The following is an 18,046-nucleotide window of genomic DNA, read 5'->3' as shown; positions in this document are numbered from 1 at the left end:
CTGGCAACACTCTAATTCCATCCAGTAGTGGCTCTTCTCCAAATATTAACATATTGGCAGCAGCAGTTACAACACCGTCCTCAGAAAAAGTGGCTTCAAGTATTGGTGGCTCACAGCTAAGCAACCCACCAGTATCAGCATCATCTTCACCAGCTTTTGCAATAAGCAGTTTATTAAGTCCTGCATCTAATCCACTTCTACCTCAGCCCACCCCTAGTAACTCTGTTTTCTCCAGTCCCTTGTCCAATATTGGAACACCTGCAGAGGATTTAAACTCCTTGACTGCCTTGGCACAGCAAAGAAAAAGCAAGCCACCAAATGTAACTGCTTTTGAAGCAAAAAGTAATTCAGATGAGGCATTCTTTAAGCATAAATGCAGGTTCTGTGCTAAAGTGTTTGGGAGTGACAGTGCCTTGCAGATTCATTTACGTTCTCACACTGGCGAGAGGCCATTTAAATGCAACATATGTGGAAACAGGTTCTCCACAAAGGGAAACTTAAAAGTCCACTTTCAGCGTCATAAAGAAAAATACCCTCATATTCAAATGAATCCGTACCCGGTGCCAGAGCATTTGGACAATATTCCTACAAGCACGGGAATTCCTTATGGGATGTCTATACCACCAGAGAAACCTGTCACGAGCTGGCTGGACAGCAAGCCAGTCCTCTCCACCCTGACAACTTCTGTTGGCCTGCCACTCCCACCAACGATTCCAAGCTTGACCCCATTCATCAAAACTGAGGAGCCTCAGCCGACTCCCATTAGCCATCCTTCCGCTAGCCCTCCCTGCTCTGTCAAGAGCGACTCGGGAACCGCTGATCCCACATCAAAAATTTCCAATGGACTTTCTGATGAGGTAGAGGCTGGAGCTTTGCCTACCTCAAATGGCAAAATGGAAGAAAACCCTCAGAACACAAGCGCCATCACCAACATGAGCAGCTCCGTGAGCTCACCAGCCGCAGACTCGGGCTCCAGCGGCATCGCCACTTTTACAAATCCACTGATGCCTCTAATGTCAGAGCAATTTAAGGCAAAGTTTCCGTTTGGAGGACTATTGGATTCAACGCCAGCATCTGAAACATCAAAATTGCAGCAACTGGTAGAAAACATTGACAAAAAGGCAACCGATCCTAACGAGTGTATCATTTGCCACCGAGTTCTCAGTTGCCAGAGTGCACTGAAAATGCATTATCGCACACATACCGGTGAGAGGCCATTTAAATGTAAAATCTGTGGTCGCGCTTTCACTACTAAAGGCAACTTAAAGACTCATTACAGTGTCCACCGTGCCATGCCCCCGCTGAGAGTGCAACATTCATGCCCGATCTGCCAGAAAAAATTCACCAACGCCGTTGTGCTACAGCAGCATATCCGAATGCACATGGGAGGGCAGATCCCCAACACCCCAGTCACAGAAAACTATCCTGAGTCAATGGAATCAGATACGGGATCTTTTGATGATAAGAATTTTGATGATATAGACAACTTCTCAGATGAGAACATGGAAGACTGTCCTGACAGCAGCGTGCCAGATACTCCTAAATCTGCAGATGCATCACAAGACAGCTTGTCTTCTTCCCCTCTGCCCCTGGAAATGTCAAGTATTGCTGCTTTGGAAAATCAGATGAAGATGATCAATGCAGGACTTGCAGAACAACTTCAGGCAAGCTTAAAGTCGGTTGAGAATGGGTCAGTGGAAGGGGATGTTTTGACTAACGATTCGTCATCTGTCGGTGGTGATATGGAAAGCCAAAGTGCTGGAAGCCCTGCTGTCTCAGAGTCTACCTCTTCCATGCAGGCCTTGTCGCCATCCAACAGCACTAATGATTACCACAAGTCACCAAGTATCGAAGAGAAACCAGTAAGAGCTTTACCAAGTGAGTTTGCCAACGGTTTGTCTCCGTCCTCTGCTAACAGTGGTGCTTTGGACTTGACGTCTAGTAACACTGATAAAATGATCAAAGAAGAGTCTCTGAGCATGCTCTTTCCTTTCAGAGATAGAGGTAAATTTAAAAACACCGCATGTGACATTTGTGGCAAAACATTTGCTTGTCAGAGTGCCTTGGACATTCATTACAGAAGTCATACCAAAGAGAGACCATTTATTTGCACAGTTTGCAATCGTGGCTTTTCCACAAAGGGTAATTTGAAGCAGCATATGTTGACACATCAAATGCGAGATCTACCATCACAACTTTTTGAGCCCAATTCCAGTATCGGCCCTAATCAGAACTCTTCGGTTATGCCTGCTAATTCACTGTCATCGCTCATAAAGACTGAGGTTAACGGCTTTGTGCACAGCTCTCCTCAGGATAGCAAAGAAGCACCCTCTGGTCTAGTTACTTCGGGGCCGCTGTCCTCCTCTGCCACGTCCCCTGTCCTGCTCCCTGCTCTCCCCAGAAGAACCCCCAAACAGCACTACTGCAACACGTGTGGGAAAACATTTTCTTCCTCCAGTGCTCTGCAGATCCACGAAAGGACACACACTGGTGAGAAACCTTTTGCCTGCACTATATGTGGAAGAGCATTCACAACAAAAGGCAATCTGAAGGTACTTTTTCCTCTTGCTCTTCTAGGTTTCATTTTCTCATTGCTGGTTTTTTTTTTGATTTTTTAACGTCTGTTAATGTTGCAAGGAGTGATACTATTGGCTGTCTGTGGCGTGACAACTGGTGTGTTTAGTCAGCTCTGGTAGACCTAGATGGCCTCTTGTTGAGTGCCTCATGTTGGCAGCCGGTCCAAAGCATGAGCTGTTTTTGATGCTTAATTAAAATTCATCTACCAGCAAAGACTGTCTGTGTAGAGTGTGAAACGGAACAGCCAAATGATGGTAAGGAGTATTAATTAACAGAGAAATGCGTTTTGTAACTCACACACCTCTTTAAGAAGTGAAAGGCTCTTGAATGTGCTGTTTTTCATAACTATCATGCAAGATGATGAGTGTTTAAAAAAACTATTAACATAATTCTGGAACTAATGGGCATTACTTTAATTGATTATATAACTAACATTTCCTACTGATATGTGTTTGAAAAAGCAAATATACTTAAGTTTTAGAACACCAGTTGAGCACTTTACTGTGTACATTTTTCTGTTGACAGAGTATTTCTCTAGAGGTTGCTGCCAGTAATGCGAGATGAATAATTACTTTCAGGCCATTCTGTCTATACACGAGGCTCTCCGATGAGCAATCAGTAAAGGATACTTTCTGCCTGTCTGAAAAGGACGTTTATAGGGTAAAGGGTGTCAAATACAATACTTACCATTGCAATGAAAGTGGACATAGCAATTCTAGCCCTGAAAGCAGCTATCTGCAATTGACGGAATAACATGAAGTCATTATAAACTAAATACATGTAATAAAAAAAAGAGTAACAAGCAATGCATTGTTCATCAGGAAGACAAGGTATTCTGGGTAATGGTGAAGGGATAATCCAGAAGAAGTTTATTTATTATTCCAGTTGGGAAATGGAGCCCTGCATCCGCTACCTTTAGTGTGGATCGTTATCTAACAAGACTGGACATGTTCATGGACTGCTGCCTTCTCTGTGATCAAAATAAGTTTGAAATCCCTGTCAACCCCTATTTTTTGTTTGTTTGTTTCTTCCTTTCTTTCTTTTCAGGTTCACATGGGCACTCACATGTGGAACAGTACACCTGCAAGACGAGGCAGACGACTTTCCGTAGATGGCCCCATGACATTTCTAGGAGGCAATCCTGTAAAGTTCCCAGAAATGTTTCAGAAGGATTTGGCTGCGCGGTCAGGGAATGGAGACCCCTCCAGCTTCTGGAACCAGTATGCAGCAGCACTCTCCAATGGCTTGGCCATGAAGACCAACGAGATCTCCGTCATCCAGAATGGCGGCATCCCTCCGGCACCGGGGGGCCTGGGCAACGGTGGCAGCTCTCCCATCAGCGGCTTGACGGGAAGCCTGGAGAAGCTCCAGAATTCAGAACCCAATGCACCTCTAGCTGGTCTGGAGAAAATGGCAAGCAATGAAAATGGGACAAACTTCCGTTTTACGCGTTTCGTGGAAGACAACAAAGAAATTGTAACAAATTAGAAAAAATACTCCATAAATAACATTCCTGCAAATAGTGCAACCTAGGGTTGCTTTTTTCAAGCTGCAGGCTGCAACGTTACAAAGACTTTCTTTTGTACCATGTTCTACTTCTAGACTTCTAAGAGAGCTTATTTATTAGTGATATAACCTTGCTTTGCAAACAAATGCAAGCATTAACTTTGGTCTTCTGTATTTTGAACTAAATACTAATCGACTAGAGTGCTGTAAACTTGCTGTAACATTTATGGCAGTTGCAAGTCTGTTCTGCTAGGTGATCTTATTCTGGCATTAACTTATTTTCTATACCCAGTTTAACATGAACTCTGGTATTGATGCGATGCCTCAGTGATGCATTAGATCTCTAATAAAAATCTGTATATAAATGTACACTTTGATCCTGCTGGAAATTTTATCAGCAAACACATTGTTTAATTTTTCCAAACAGAATTAAGAAAAGGACTGAAAGAATATAGACTGAACAGTGTGGGTCCTTTACACAGCTCAGTTTTTGATTTTTATTATAAAATTAAAACTGCTTTAATTTTTGTAGGTTTAACATTTTCTGTTTTGAACTGTTATTTGTATTGTGCTTTTTACTTGAGTCGTCTTAAATGTTAATACGTTTCTGTACAGTAATAAGCACGCAGATTATTAGAGAAGATACTGAAGTGTTGTTTTGGTAGTTGAAACTGAGACGTAACATTTTGCCTTGTAGGTATATTCATTATAGAAAATGTGCTGGACTTTCACAATGCTGCTAAGTATGGCATCTTGAACAACTTCCGTGGACAACTGTAGATGCTCCTGTATATACAATAAGACATCACTTTCATTAAAATGTACATATGTTCCTTAAAAGACCAAGCCCTACTCCTTGACCAAGGGAACAAGTATAGTGTTTGTTTATTTTGTATTAGGTATTGGGGGAGGGCAGGGGGAACCTTGGACTGTTACATGCACTTTCTCAGAAAGTTGAAAGGAAAAGAGGTCCAGTTTCTTTAACATTTAATACTTACTAACAGCAGAGATACTGTAATTTTACTCGAGTAATCAAATACATTTTTGCAACAGATAAAATTCGCTGTCTCTGTGTTTTTAAAGTGTACCTGTATTTAGTAATCACTTTGTATTATTTAGCCTTTCCCTTGGTTAACATGAACTGTCCAGGCTGTATGTGTGTGTTTATATTTGTACGTATGGGTATACATATATGTATTGCATATTAATTGCTAGTATATTTTTCATACCCCCTAATAGTGGGAAATTTCTCCTTAACTATTCAACTGCTCCTCATAAAATTGTAGATATTTTGGCATTTTTAATTTCTTTATAAAAAAAATGCTGCTAGCAAAGACCTTGTTGAGCCTATGTAAGTTTCCTTTGAAGGAAATAATTTATCACATTTAAGGCTTGATTTGGTTCAAATGCTTTATATTTGATATTAATTTTATTCTATGAGATTGTATGTTTGTGGCATGCTTACGCTGCTATATCTGTGTTAAGATGTCCACTTGCAAGCCTCCATATATTATATGGGGTTTATAACTTGATTGTAAAAAAAAAAAAAAAAGAAAAAAATTTGCTTTGGCCTTGCACATGATTTGGCTTCCCTTATGCACCTGCAATGATCCTTAACCTCAATGGGAGTTTGGGGAAACAGAACTCAGCCCGATATTTTCACCCAGTAGAGTTTTATCTCCTAACATTATTATTTATGGAAGATAAATCAGTTTGGCTGCCTTCAAATTATGCCTTCAAAAAGCCCAAAAGGAATTCTATGTTCATGTGAATATATATATATTTTTTTTTACAATTCCAAAATTCAGGTATTTTGTGTTATGGGATTTTCTTTAATATCAGTGGGGGGGGGAAGGTGCTTGCCTTTTAAACAAGAAGTAATCGCTTTGCGCTTCCCCCCCAGTTGCTTGAGTTGTTAATTGGGCACCGTAGAGGAATTAACGCTGAAAAGGTGGGGTGAGAAATGCTTTTCTTGAGGACTTTTACCCTTCTTCATATGATAATGAATCCTTAGTAAAGTATTAACGCTGTAGTCTGAATACCTCTTGGACTTCATGTCTTTAGAACTTTTTCCTGTTCGAATGTGATGATTCATCTGGTACATGATATGCATTTTTGTTAACATGTAAGTTGTACACTAGAGCCAGCTGGCTTGTCAATGTGAATATTTAAGAATTTCCAGTCACCTTTTGGTCTCAGAAAAAGGTAAATTAAACGGATTTTGATGATTTTATCAATGAAATACTAACTAATTCTCCTTTTAAACTGAGTTTAGATCTGTGCAACGGAAAAGCGAGGCAGGGTTAGCAGACCCCAGCGCTCCGGGAGGGTTTCCTTCACGCGGCTTGAGTTTCATTAACGGCTTTAACTCCGTCCCTCCGAACCTCTTCCCACGTTAAAGCCAGGCCCCCGCGGGCCGAGGACCCGTCAGCCCCGCCGGGGAAGGGCCAGAGGCCTGGCCCGGTGCGGCCGGGGAAGCCGCGCCCGGGGCACTCGGGCGCCGCACTCGCGAGCACCCCGACGCTCCCTGCCGCTGGGTAACGTATGCACTTGCCGCGTTTCAGAAAAAAAAAAAAAAAGAAAAAAAAAGCTAGCAATTTTCTTCCTGGTATCTTGGGGCCTGGGGGTCCCCGCCGCCTCCGAGGCTGCCCCCGTCCCTGAGACGGAGCCCGCCCGCCCCGCGAGGACACCCCTCGCGCCGCTGCCCGCGCGCCCCGGGGTGGGATGGGGCGGAGCGGGGGCGACTCGCGCACGCGGGCGACCGTTGGGGGTGACCGTTGGGGGCGGCTGAGGTAATTCCAGCGCCGAGGGTGGAGGGAACGCGGGTCGCCCCCGCTGCCCGAGGGGCGACAGACCCTTTTCTCTCCCAGACTTTCGGGAGCGTTGTCCCGGAGGCCGCCCACGGGGATGGGGGCTGCGGCGGGCGAGGCTCCTCAGGACACCCTTTTCCTTCTGGGTCGCCCGCCTGATTGCAATAATTGAGGCCGGCTAGGCGGGGGTGTTCCCCTAATAAGCCCCTGCGCTTCCCCGCTGGGGTGTTGCTGCCGTTTCACTGTGTGCTTCCCTCGCTACCGTCTGCGAAGGTGGGTGCTTGGGGTGGGGGGAGGGAAGGAATCGATCGTTTCCCTGTCCCGCTGCGCCAGGCTTGGCGGAGGGTGCCTGGGCTGTTTTCCCCGCCGGGGGGGTGGGGGGGCGGCATTTCGCTCCCTTTCTCCCTGCGGTCCCCCAACGGGGCTGCGCGTCCCTCAAGGGTACTGAGGCCGTGTCCTACGGGGTTAGGGTCGGCTCGGAGCTCCCAGACAATTAACAGCCCCCCCCCCCGTCCCCGGAGAATGGCGGGGGGGACGGGGGACATTTCGCTCTAGAGATGCGGAATGTTAAATTTCCCGTTACTCGACACCAGACCGTGGGGACCGGGGGAAGTTACCTCTCCCCAGAGCTGTCCTTTGGCAAGGGCACAAAGGTGCCCGCCTCGCCTCGCAGCTGGGCGCCGCGCTACCTCGCCGCAATTACCCAGCGCAGGATTTCCTATTCACAGACACTGAGTTAATCCTTATTCAAGAATAGATTTATTTTTTTTTCCTTTTCCTTTACAGTTTTGTTTGCGCGGCCGCATTTTTCTCATTAGCAACAAAGTTTTCTTCCCCCGCTTTTTCTTTTCTTTTTTTTTTTTTTTTCCCCCTTCCTCTCCTGGCCCATCGCAATTTTGTCATCCATTAAAATGAAGCACAGTGGGGTGGGCTTTTTTTTTTAAAAAAAAACTTCTTCTAAGCGCCAGCGATCGTTCAGCGCATTCATTTAATCAGCCCCAGTAATTTTCTTCACTCAGAAACAGACGTGATTTATTTAAAAATTGGGCTAACAGCCTGCGAAACTTCCCCGCTTGGGAAGAGCCCGTGGCGGACCGACCGGAGGCGCCCGGCTGGGTAAACCGCGGGGCTGCCCCTCCCGCCGGGCGGTTTTTTCTAGCGGATGGGCCGCGAATTTGGGGTTTTTCCCCGAATGTGGTAGGGAAGAGAGGAAGCCAGGACGTGGTGGCCACTGAGAGAGAGAGGAACCGGCAAACTGGGGAGCGGGGCAAACGGAATGAAAGGCTGAAAAAGGCATGGGAGGGCTAATCAAAAGGACTCGCCATACCAGCAAAGTAGAAAGAGAAGAGTCAGGGCAGCACATCGGATGGGCAGGTTTCTCGATCGGCGAGGCAGAGGTGGGAAGGAAAGAGGAGCAGCAAATTGCCTGGCTGATTTCGTGTGCTGATGACGACCAAATCCTAAATCGTTTTCTCAGGGAAATTCGGGCGAATTTCGGTGTTTCTTTCTAGGCTGGGTTGTGGTTTGAGATTTAGGGACAGTCTGCAAGTCCTCCGTGCTGCAGCGCTCAACAAAGCTCGTCAGCCTTGCTTTGCAAAGGATATTTGCTGACCATCAAAGCGTAACAATTGCTGCTTGATCTGTCTTTTTCTTTGGGGAGTACTTCCTGCTTTTGGGAGTCCTGAAGTCACAAGTTACCTGGTTGCATCTTTGTAGAAGGCCAGTTTTACTTGGCAGGAGAAGGTGTGACTTTGTAGTGTGACAGTTCTTACTTGCTGTTGCCCTGCCAGTCTTAAGTACTTCTCAAGTTTTATCTCTGTGTTTTGTTTTTTGCTTTTTTTTTAATCAAAACATTTTCTATTTCGTTTCCTTCTCTCATGAATATGAGTTGACAGAAGTTAAAATCATGTTTTGCAAATAAGTGGGTACAGTTATTGATACAAGCCAGAAGCAATATGTGTCTTAACTGTTGAGTTGAAATATAATGACTTAAAGATTTCATGCACAATACAATCTCTTGTATAAATACCTATCTTTAGACAAAAAGTTAAGGAGGAGTAGAAGCTTGGAAATATTAATAGGAAAGAACAGGAATAATTGGAAACTATGCAACTTAAGCTGAGAACAGAGTTACTGACAGCTGCCTTTATGTTCAGGTTTTTGATTTGATATTTCTGGTTTTTACATCCAGGTCATAGTTAGTATCAGAACAGCTACCCTGAGCCGGTCCCTCTGTCACTCTAGCAGTGTGCCTAGCAGATTCCTGGAAGACGGTGATTCCTCCTGGTGAAGATCTCCTTGTTCCAGGGATATGGGAGGCCCTGAACCACATGCAGTGGCTGGAATATTTTACAGGTAAGTGAGGTGTAAGCATGGCAGCGATTAAAATTAAGTTTCTGGCTCAAGTTATATTATACGTTTGTCCTAACGTGAATCACTTTCTTTGATTTCCATTCTTTCTTATGTTTTTTTCTTTAGACATGTATTTTTATCCACAGTCTAAATGTCTTGAGAGGCAAGATCTCTCAATGTTATGGGAGGAGGAGCAGTAGAATGCAAACAGGAGAGCAGGAAAGAGAAGTTTTCTTTAGTGCTCAAGTCTGTCTAGTACTGAGGGAGCTGGTGAATAACATGCATTCAAGGGTTGAAGACATTCTCTGCAATGTCTTGCATGGTGGGTGGGGCCACCATCTTGTATGCAGCTGACTCTGAGCATATGGTATACCTGTGAGAATGCCTACTGGAGAGTTGTAGAGTAAGGAAGTGATGTCATCTTCCTCTTTATAGCAGTTAACTAATTAACCCAAATTGCAGGCTCTTCTTGACTCTCAGAAGTTACTGTCACTTTCAGAAAGCAATTTAAATCCAAGTTAGAACAGGGACCAAAAACACGTCCACGCCCATGTTAGACTTTGTCACCAGTGCTAATAAGGAAGGTCCTCACTGGAATGATCAGCTCTGAAACTTCTGGTGCCACTTAATTTCAAAAGTAAGAAGTCTCTCCATGTTAGCAGACATTCACATCATCTGTACAGACAGCTCTCTTGGCCAGGGCAGTGCTGAAGTGCAAAGGTCTATTTTCATTATTTAAAGGTCTTAAAAATGCAGTATCACAATGTCAGGTGGGTGTAGCAGAAGCCCTGCAGCACCTGGCATCAGGTGGTGCAACACAAGCAGTATTTAGGATTGAATATGGAAGGAAAAAATTGAGTCATCTGGCACACTATCATGGATCATATATGACCCCATTGGTCACTACTTTCTTTTCCCCATCTTTTCCATGAAAAATAATTTCAAAGCTGAGCCAGTGAGACTAACTAAATGAATAATGTTAAGATTTTTTTTCCAAGCAGTGCCTGTTTTGAAAATGGTCTTCCTTTAACAGTGAATAATTCTAAATTGCTTTCCTTTCATTGCGATTTTTAAAACGTCAGTTAATAGTGTAGCTAACATTTGTTTCATATGTACAATAAGTAAGTGGATAATCACGTTCAATGTGAAATCGGCATTCATATGAACTCCTGTCTCTATGTTGGTTAGAGGATCCAGAGAATAGCAAATTATATATAGAAAGACAGAACAGATTTCAAATGTTTATGGGTCTGTTTACTTGTCTAGGCTGAATACTGAGACCTCTTGGCAAGTTGTGTCAGAGCTGCTGATGAGAATGAGGCTGTTTGTGATGGTTAGATAACTAGTTAGCTCAGTTGTCAGGATTCCTTAATACCAGCATGGACCTCTGGTGCTGATACACTTAAACTAATTTAACCCCCTGTTTAAGTCAGCTCAATGCATTTTGGCTTCTAGCACTGATGAGCGTCTGAGCACTGCACAGACAATTTTTGTAAAAGTGTCTGTGGCAGTTTAAGATGTTACTGTCTTTCCCTTTCAGTCCAGATGTTTAATTCTATCCACTGAGATTCCCTGCCCATCCTTCCGACCCCCAAATATTTGAATGGGTGGAATAGATCATATAAGCACTCTTTATTCATATCACTACAAAGTCATAGTGATTTCTTATTTGGTGAATAAGACCTTAAGATAGGTAAGTGTACAAAATGTACCAAGCAGGTTCGCAAAGCTTAAGGGGATCATCTTATGAAAGGACGTTGAGCCTAGGTATCTGTGAGTCAGGCAGAAAACAATTCATAAAGCTACAGCTTGTTTGAGGCAGACTTTTATGAGATGTTACCTTCCAAACCAAGCTTCCTAAAGGGCCAACTTTCTACCAAATGGGCTTAGCCTAAAATGCCACCAAAGGCATTTTTAAGATAGTATGTCTAACTTTGCACTGAGGTAGAGGAAGAACGCTCCATAATTTGTCATGTTGTGACAGAACATAGCAGTGACAGCTTAAAACACCAAGGCTATTACTTCAGCAGTCTCCTTAGTGACATTAGATAGTCGCCTATAGTCACTTTTCTTGCTTGAGCTATACAAAACAGTAGACTGGGCTCTATGTTCTCTCCTGGATTTGAAGAAGTTATTAAACCAATTCTGTCTTTCCAAAGCTGTGTGCGTTCATGCTGGCATCCTCAATAAAGCTGGGACACAAACAAAAAAGCAAACAAACCAGTCACAATAGCATTCAATGCACTTAAACTTGGAGGAAGTGAAAATCAATATTTGTCAAATGGAGGGAAAAGGTAAAATGGACTGAGGAAAAAATGTCCGGCTTTCTTAAAAGCCATTAGTGAAAATGAAAAGTTGACAGCAATACTGAAATTTAATTCCTGCATCGGTGCTGCTTGAACAGATAATTTCGTTGTTGTTTTCACCCTCTGTCTATTGATGCATGCAGTAGCTTGGTGCACACATATACCTTTATTGTTAGTGCCATTGAATGGAATTTATAACATTTTAATTGTGTGTGGTTTGGAACCTTGGAGGCTTATGTAAAGGTTTCACTTGTGGTAAAAGTGTGAGGGGCTAATTTAGGAAATGGAAGTTTCATCGCTGGCTCTGGGCATATGTGACTTTGGGTAAGTTGCTCTAATCTCCTGATGTGCTTTGTAAAATGATGCTAACAATAGTTCCTTACCTTTAATTTTTGTTTATTTTGGATATTTAGGTAGGAAACTGTCCAGACTGGTCTTTTACAGTGTGTGTATACCATACATGGCTACATTCTTGGAATAAAAATGGTAATAAAATATCTAATACAAAACAGCTATTTTGAATTTCAGCATCTACCAGAACACCTGGAAGTGCCCTGCTGGTACCTCAGTGCAACATTTGCCGCTTACCAGATGAGGTTTAACAGTTAATGCCATGTTATACATGCTTACACTTATACTGTATTCATAAGAACAAATCATCAGTTTTTGCAAAAAGTCTCAAGAGATACCGTATTTTTGCTGAACTATTGGATGTAGCCACAATCTTTTAAAATTTTCCGTGTAAACAAAATATCTCTTTTTTCGGGCACAGTACAGGGAAATTGTAATTGCATTTGCTGCCTTGCAGACAAGTGCCTGTAGCTGATGTCCAATTTCGGTGATATTTATCATAGATTCCCCATATATGAAAAAAATGGTAAAACAAAGTATCTGGAATTATAAAGATCATAATTAATCAGAAGAAAAAATGCTGGATGATGTACAGTATGACAGTTTAGGGTCAGACTTGTTGCCTTAGTGACTTCTTGGTTTGGTTGAGGGTAGTTTGTGAGGTAAGAAGAAAGAGGAAGATGTGGAAAGGCCAGCGCTAGTGTGGCGTAATGGAGAGTGCATTGAAACAAAGTATGGAGATTAGGATCCTCTGCAGCTGTTGGTTTGGGTACAAGTCTCTGTAATATTGCCTGATGCTCTTTGTTTTCTCCCAGAGAGCATATATTTGCATGTACTGCATAAAATTATGAGCATCAAGCACAGTAGTGCAGCCTTGTGTTGAAATGCAGCTATAGGTATGTCCGTTCTCTACGCTGTGCTAGAGACAGGAAATATTTTTGGATCCTCTGAGACATTCTCTCTATTTGACCAATTTGCTCTTTATAATCCAATATATGGCAGTGACAACCTTTGCTTTTGAAAGGGTAACTCTGGGTTTTGAAACACTGGCCCTGTGTGATACAAGTCAGCAAGTTACATTTATGTTTAGATGTTCTTTCTCTGGCTGTCTTGTGGAGAAATAGAACAGAGTGAGTTTCATTTCATCAGGAGTCTGAAGTAACTGTCAACTTAATGCCTGAAGTCCTGACTTTATCTACGACTCATCTTGAAGGACTTTATTTTTATCTGAAAATTAGATATTGATAACAGTAACAACAATAAGAACAGGAGAAATTAAGAACGTGGGCGGCAAGTTCCACATCACCCCCCCACCTCTCTTGTAACTTGGCCTAAATTTCAAGCTTGTTCAATGCTTTATTTTGCTATTTCAATTTACATAATGCTCAATTTAAACCATCCCAAAGAATCATGATTTTTAGAAAGTGCTACTGTGTCTGAAAATCAGGCTTTTAAGATGTGTATCCACAAAGTCGCTTAAAATCATGACCCAAATCCCGTGACAGTGAACCATTACAAGCTGACATCCGAGACAAACACACTGAGATTATCCTAATGTCTTCCATGTCCAACACTTCCTCTGCCCCGCCCTCCCCCACACCCCCAAAAAAGATATTTTTTTTATTGTTATGAAAGGAAAGCAATTAGTTTGTTGTTTGATTAGTCTGTTTGTGTACAAGCTGGGGGACAATGTGCCAATACAGTCATGATGCAGTCAGGCACCTGTAACTGACATGGGATGGAACTGTGGGGAGATGTATGCAGTACAACCTTAGTCCTTTGTAGAGGGCCACATTGAGACTGCTTCTTTTCCAAAGAAGTTTTGGGGCAGACTTGACCTTAAGCAAATGAAATTGCTATACAGTTACCTACTGTATAAGGCTCTGAAGTAGCAGGGAGTCCTGTGGTGGTGTGATATGTGTCTCTTCAGGATTAGTAGTTGTCCCTTGTATTCCACCCCCTCCTCCTTTCTTTCTTTCTCTCTCAGGGGTTAAGGCTCTGTGTAACGTTGAATTACTCAAAAAGGTTCTACCAGCAGTAGAGCTGGTGAAAGACAAGACTATTTATAGAAAATAACAAAGTAAAAATAAATTTAAGATTAAATATCAATATCTAGGAGCTATAGCACCTTTTTTCCCCTCTCCTGTTAAGTAGTAAAATCAAAGCATAAGTTGGAAAGGATTCCTGCTGGAATTGGAGAAACTAGTCCATCCTGCATGCTGAAAGGAAGTTGAGATGTTCATTTACAGGATGGCATTTCCTCAGTTTCTATAGAACCAGCCCTCAGCTGGGGTTAGAAGCTCACGTGCTGAAGGAAGTGAGATTTTTCTGGTTGGGTGTAAAACTAAGCTTTTGGTCTCTAGTGGTAAGTGGACATTCTGAGTCTTTCCAGTGCCACCATAACTATCTAAAATGATGGGACAGACGCACATCTATTAGGACAGATCTCCAATACAGGAGACTTTGGAATGGTTGAAGTGCAGTAAAATGGCTCAATTTACCCTGTCAGTGTTCCTAGTGTAACAAGTAATGTGCAGAGAAGTTTTTGGCTGCAGCAGTGGCAACTGTGGAAATTCCTTGGATGAGTTTGTTCTAAATCAAAGGTTGATGTCGTCTTGGTTCTCTCCAGCAAATCAGAGGTACAGAGGTCTCAGGTTATGCTCTGTATTTGTCTCTTCCCAGAGCCTAGTTTGGACTCTGTTTAATACTATGTATTTTCTCTTTCAGTGGAAATAGTTAATCTAAGCACTCTGTGCAAATCTCAAAACTGCTTTTAGTTCCCTCCATCAATTGGCTTTTGTATATGGTTTTCTTCTTTACTTCTTCTTAAAATAATTGTATGGATATAGCATTCTCCTTTTAAACGGATGAATTTTGGTATGGGAAGTTTTTGCTGTCTTCTCCTGATTACACTACAAGAGGAGGTTGGCAGGCACGGGCAGTTTTGGCAGATTAGGGTTTTTATTTCTGGGGAGGGTGAGAGTACAGTGGCTGCTAGTAGATGCTGAGCCTTTTGCTAGTCTCATTTAGTTACTATTCAATGTTGTCTTCCTTCTGTTCTTTATTGTATTTATGGTTGATTTTTCCTGAGAAAGATACTAAGAAAGAAACTTCGCAATGTGAGTGTGTGAAGGTCTGTGGGTGGGAGCGGGGTGTCATGGTTTAACCCCAGCCAGCAGTTAGAACCACACAGCCGCTCACTCGCTCCCCCCAGTTGCGACGGGGGAGAGAATCTGAAGAGAATCAGAAGAGTAAAAGTGAGGAAAAACTTGTGGGTTGAGATAAGATAGAGACAGTTTAATAGGTAGAGCAAAAACACGCATGCAAGCAAAGCAAAACAAGAAATTCATTCAGTGCTTCCCATTGGCAGGCAGGTGTTCAGCCATCTCCAGGAAAGCTGGGCTCCATCACACATAATGGTTGCTTGGGAAGACAAGCGCCAACACTCCGCTCTGAACGCGTCCAATATTTCTCCCCCCCCGCTTTCCTTTTTCTTCCACCAGTTTATATACTGAGCATGACATCATATGGCATGGATATATCCCTTTCATTGGTTAGGGTCAGCTGTTCTGGCTGGCTCTTCTCCTCCCATCTTCTTGTGCCCTCCCAGTCTACTTGCTGGTGGGGCGGAGTGAGGAGCAGAAAAGGCTGCTTAGCAACAACCAAAACCACCAGTGTGCTATCAACACTATTTCTCATGCCAAATCCAAAACATAGCACTGTGCCAGCTGCTAGCAAGAAAGTTAACTTCATCACAGCTGAAACCATGACAGGGGTAAATTTTTCCTTGCTTTCTTTTGATATAAACCTTACAGTACAATTTCTGAGTGAGAAATCTACACTGACATCTAGAAAAAATAAATAATTTGACCTCCTTCATGAGAGCTTTCTTCCCAATCCTTCATCTCATACTGTTCAGTGTTCATTTTTTTAATGCCATTACTGCTTGCCTGTGTTAGAATAGTTTTAAGTACCAGCTTTCTCTGGATTCAATTGAAGAGCAATAATGTCAGTTTAAGATAAATGAGAGAGAATTCTAAATAATATTCTAGAGATCTTTTTTTCAGCAGAGGGAGTATTGATTCCAGAAGCATTTATGTAACACTGCTGAAAATTTGGACAATTCATTGCAAAAGACTTGAAATAGAGTGTTAAATTATTTAATGGTTTATGTAGTGGTCAAATGCTGCTATCAGATTTAGTCTTTACCAAAACCAGAAATGTTATATCCTTCTGGTTCAGTAATAAACCTACAGTGACTCATCAGGGTGATGTTGTGGCTTTTTCCTTTGCTCTTATGGAGCACAGTATTGATCAGCCTGTGAAATAATACAACAGCTGAAGCTCAGGTAGCAAGTATGCATTGAATTGATCTCCCTTTACTAAGCCTCCTGTATCCCAGCATTATTTACGGCAGAAGGATTGAGTCTGGAAAATAACTTTGATAAATACCACCTTGTAGCACCTGTTTAAGTGATGGGAAAGAAAGCACTCCCTAGTTTGTTAACTTTAAGTATTGGGAGTAGAAGTGATGTGCACATAATAATATTATGATTCATACAAACCACTTTTCAACCAACTCGATATATTTCATTACCTCCTTTCCAGCAGAAGTATTGATTTTTGTTTTGTGGTTTTATAACACAATTTCAAGGCTGTTGTAGTTTAATGAGCCATGTTCTTATGATGTTTAAAAAGATTTGAGGCGTTTGTTGAAATAAATATTATGGATCGCCCATCTCTTGTCACCTCTTCTTTCTCTCACCCGTGTAAACCCAGCGTAAGAATGAATAGGGCAGCCAGCTATGTGGCTTTTTGTGTTTGAGATCAAAGTGCTACTGGAGAATAATAGCAGGCCACACTTCTGTGTTCGTGACCACACACAGCAGCACCTGCAGAGCAGTAAAATGTCATTGTTGCTTCTGCAGTTTGAGCACAGAGGAAGCACCACTGAGGTGGCAGATGATTCTAATAATACTTGATGTGAATTGATGGGGAAGGAGGACCATAACACAGAGGGCTTTTTATTATAAGACTTGACTTCCCAAGCTGTGAACAACAGAATACTGCACCTGTGTATGTTCTTCAAATCAACCATTATGGAAAGTGACAGATTTTATTAATTTAAGGAAAAACTTTTCAACATGGGAAATTTGTAGTTTATTTTGGAGACATGAAGAAAAAAAGCAGAAGGATATGTTACATATTTCCCACTGCTCATACTTTTCTAGTGTTCTTTGCTTTTTGAATGTTTGGTAATAGAATCTCAGGGGCATTATCAGAAAGACTTTTATTTAAAAAAAAGATAAAGAGGAAAAGATGAAATAACATCTTTAGGATTTTTTTCACTTTTATCCATTGCTTCATGCCTTATAGTAGATGAAGAATGGAATTAGCAGGAGATTAGCAAGAATTAGCAATACATTGCTTGAAGAGATACATGTGATAATTTTAAGAGACATTCAGGATAGCTGAGGCGTGGAGGGAAAAATAAAGTTGGTGGGGAAAAAAACCCTCAAATTGTCCAATATAAGTGATCTATACTAGGCACTGTCTTTATGCAGTCAGATCTTGCTTTGTGCACCCATCTTCGGGAAGGTTCTGGGATGGCAGGGGCTGGACATAAGGGCTGCAGGAGCATAGGGTTCTCAAAGGCAAGTGCAGATAAATGGAGCTGACATACATTTGGACAATACAGAGTTTACTTTCAACTCCAAAGAAGTCAGTTTATCAGTTTTATTTACAACAGCGAAGCATTGCCGCTCGAAGACATCTTCTAATAATTCTGTTCTGGGATGTGACACTATATTGGTCTGTTTTTTAGAATGAAATAGAACAGTGTCAGTATTTCTTTGTTCAGGTGGCCATCATGTGCCCTGTAGTATAACACATAGATACTGCAAAAGGTGCAAAGATTAGATGCCTGGTGGTCTAATACTAGAGTGATTCTTACCTATACCATAAATTAACAAAGTGGAGGATCTGATTTATCTAGGGTTTTGCTGTTATTTTTACTGAACAGAATGTGTGGTCATATTCTGACTTTAGCAAAACCATTGCAGCCATGATACGCATAGACAAGAGCCTCTGGTACCCATATGAATCAAACACATCCAAATCTTTGTGTAGGTGCAGTTAATACCC

The 18,046-nt window shown here is 42.1% G+C and overlaps 1 protein-coding gene across 8 annotated transcripts in view; it reads left to right on the top strand.

Annotated features, from left to right (window-relative positions):
* The window catches only part of SALL1 (spalt like transcription factor 1), a 248,287-nt gene that overhangs the window by 12,389 nt on the left and 217,852 nt on the right, over positions 1-18,046 (top strand). For 7 of the 8 annotated variants that reach the window (XM_074583110.1, XM_074583111.1, XM_074583109.1 and 4 more), the window contains 3 exons: positions 1-2,552; positions 3,625-7,166; positions 9,085-9,248. The exon at positions 1-2,552 is cut by the window's left edge and continues 861 nt beyond it. In XM_074583110.1, the coding sequence (XP_074439211.1) occupies positions 1-2,552; positions 3,625-4,065 (2,993 nt within the window). In that variant the 3' untranslated portion in view covers positions 4,066-7,166; positions 9,085-9,248. The remainder of the gene's footprint in view (positions 2,553-3,624; positions 7,167-9,084; positions 9,249-18,046) is intronic. The other variant, XM_074583104.1, reaches the window with a different exon arrangement.

Source organism: Larus michahellis, chromosome 4, assembly GCF_964199755.1.
Source record: "Larus michahellis chromosome 4, bLarMic1.1, whole genome shotgun sequence".
NCBI lineage: Eukaryota > Metazoa > Chordata > Aves > Charadriiformes > Laridae > Larus > Larus michahellis.
The sequence above is the reverse complement of the archived record's forward strand: the minus strand, read 5'-3'. Positions and strand labels throughout refer to the sequence as shown.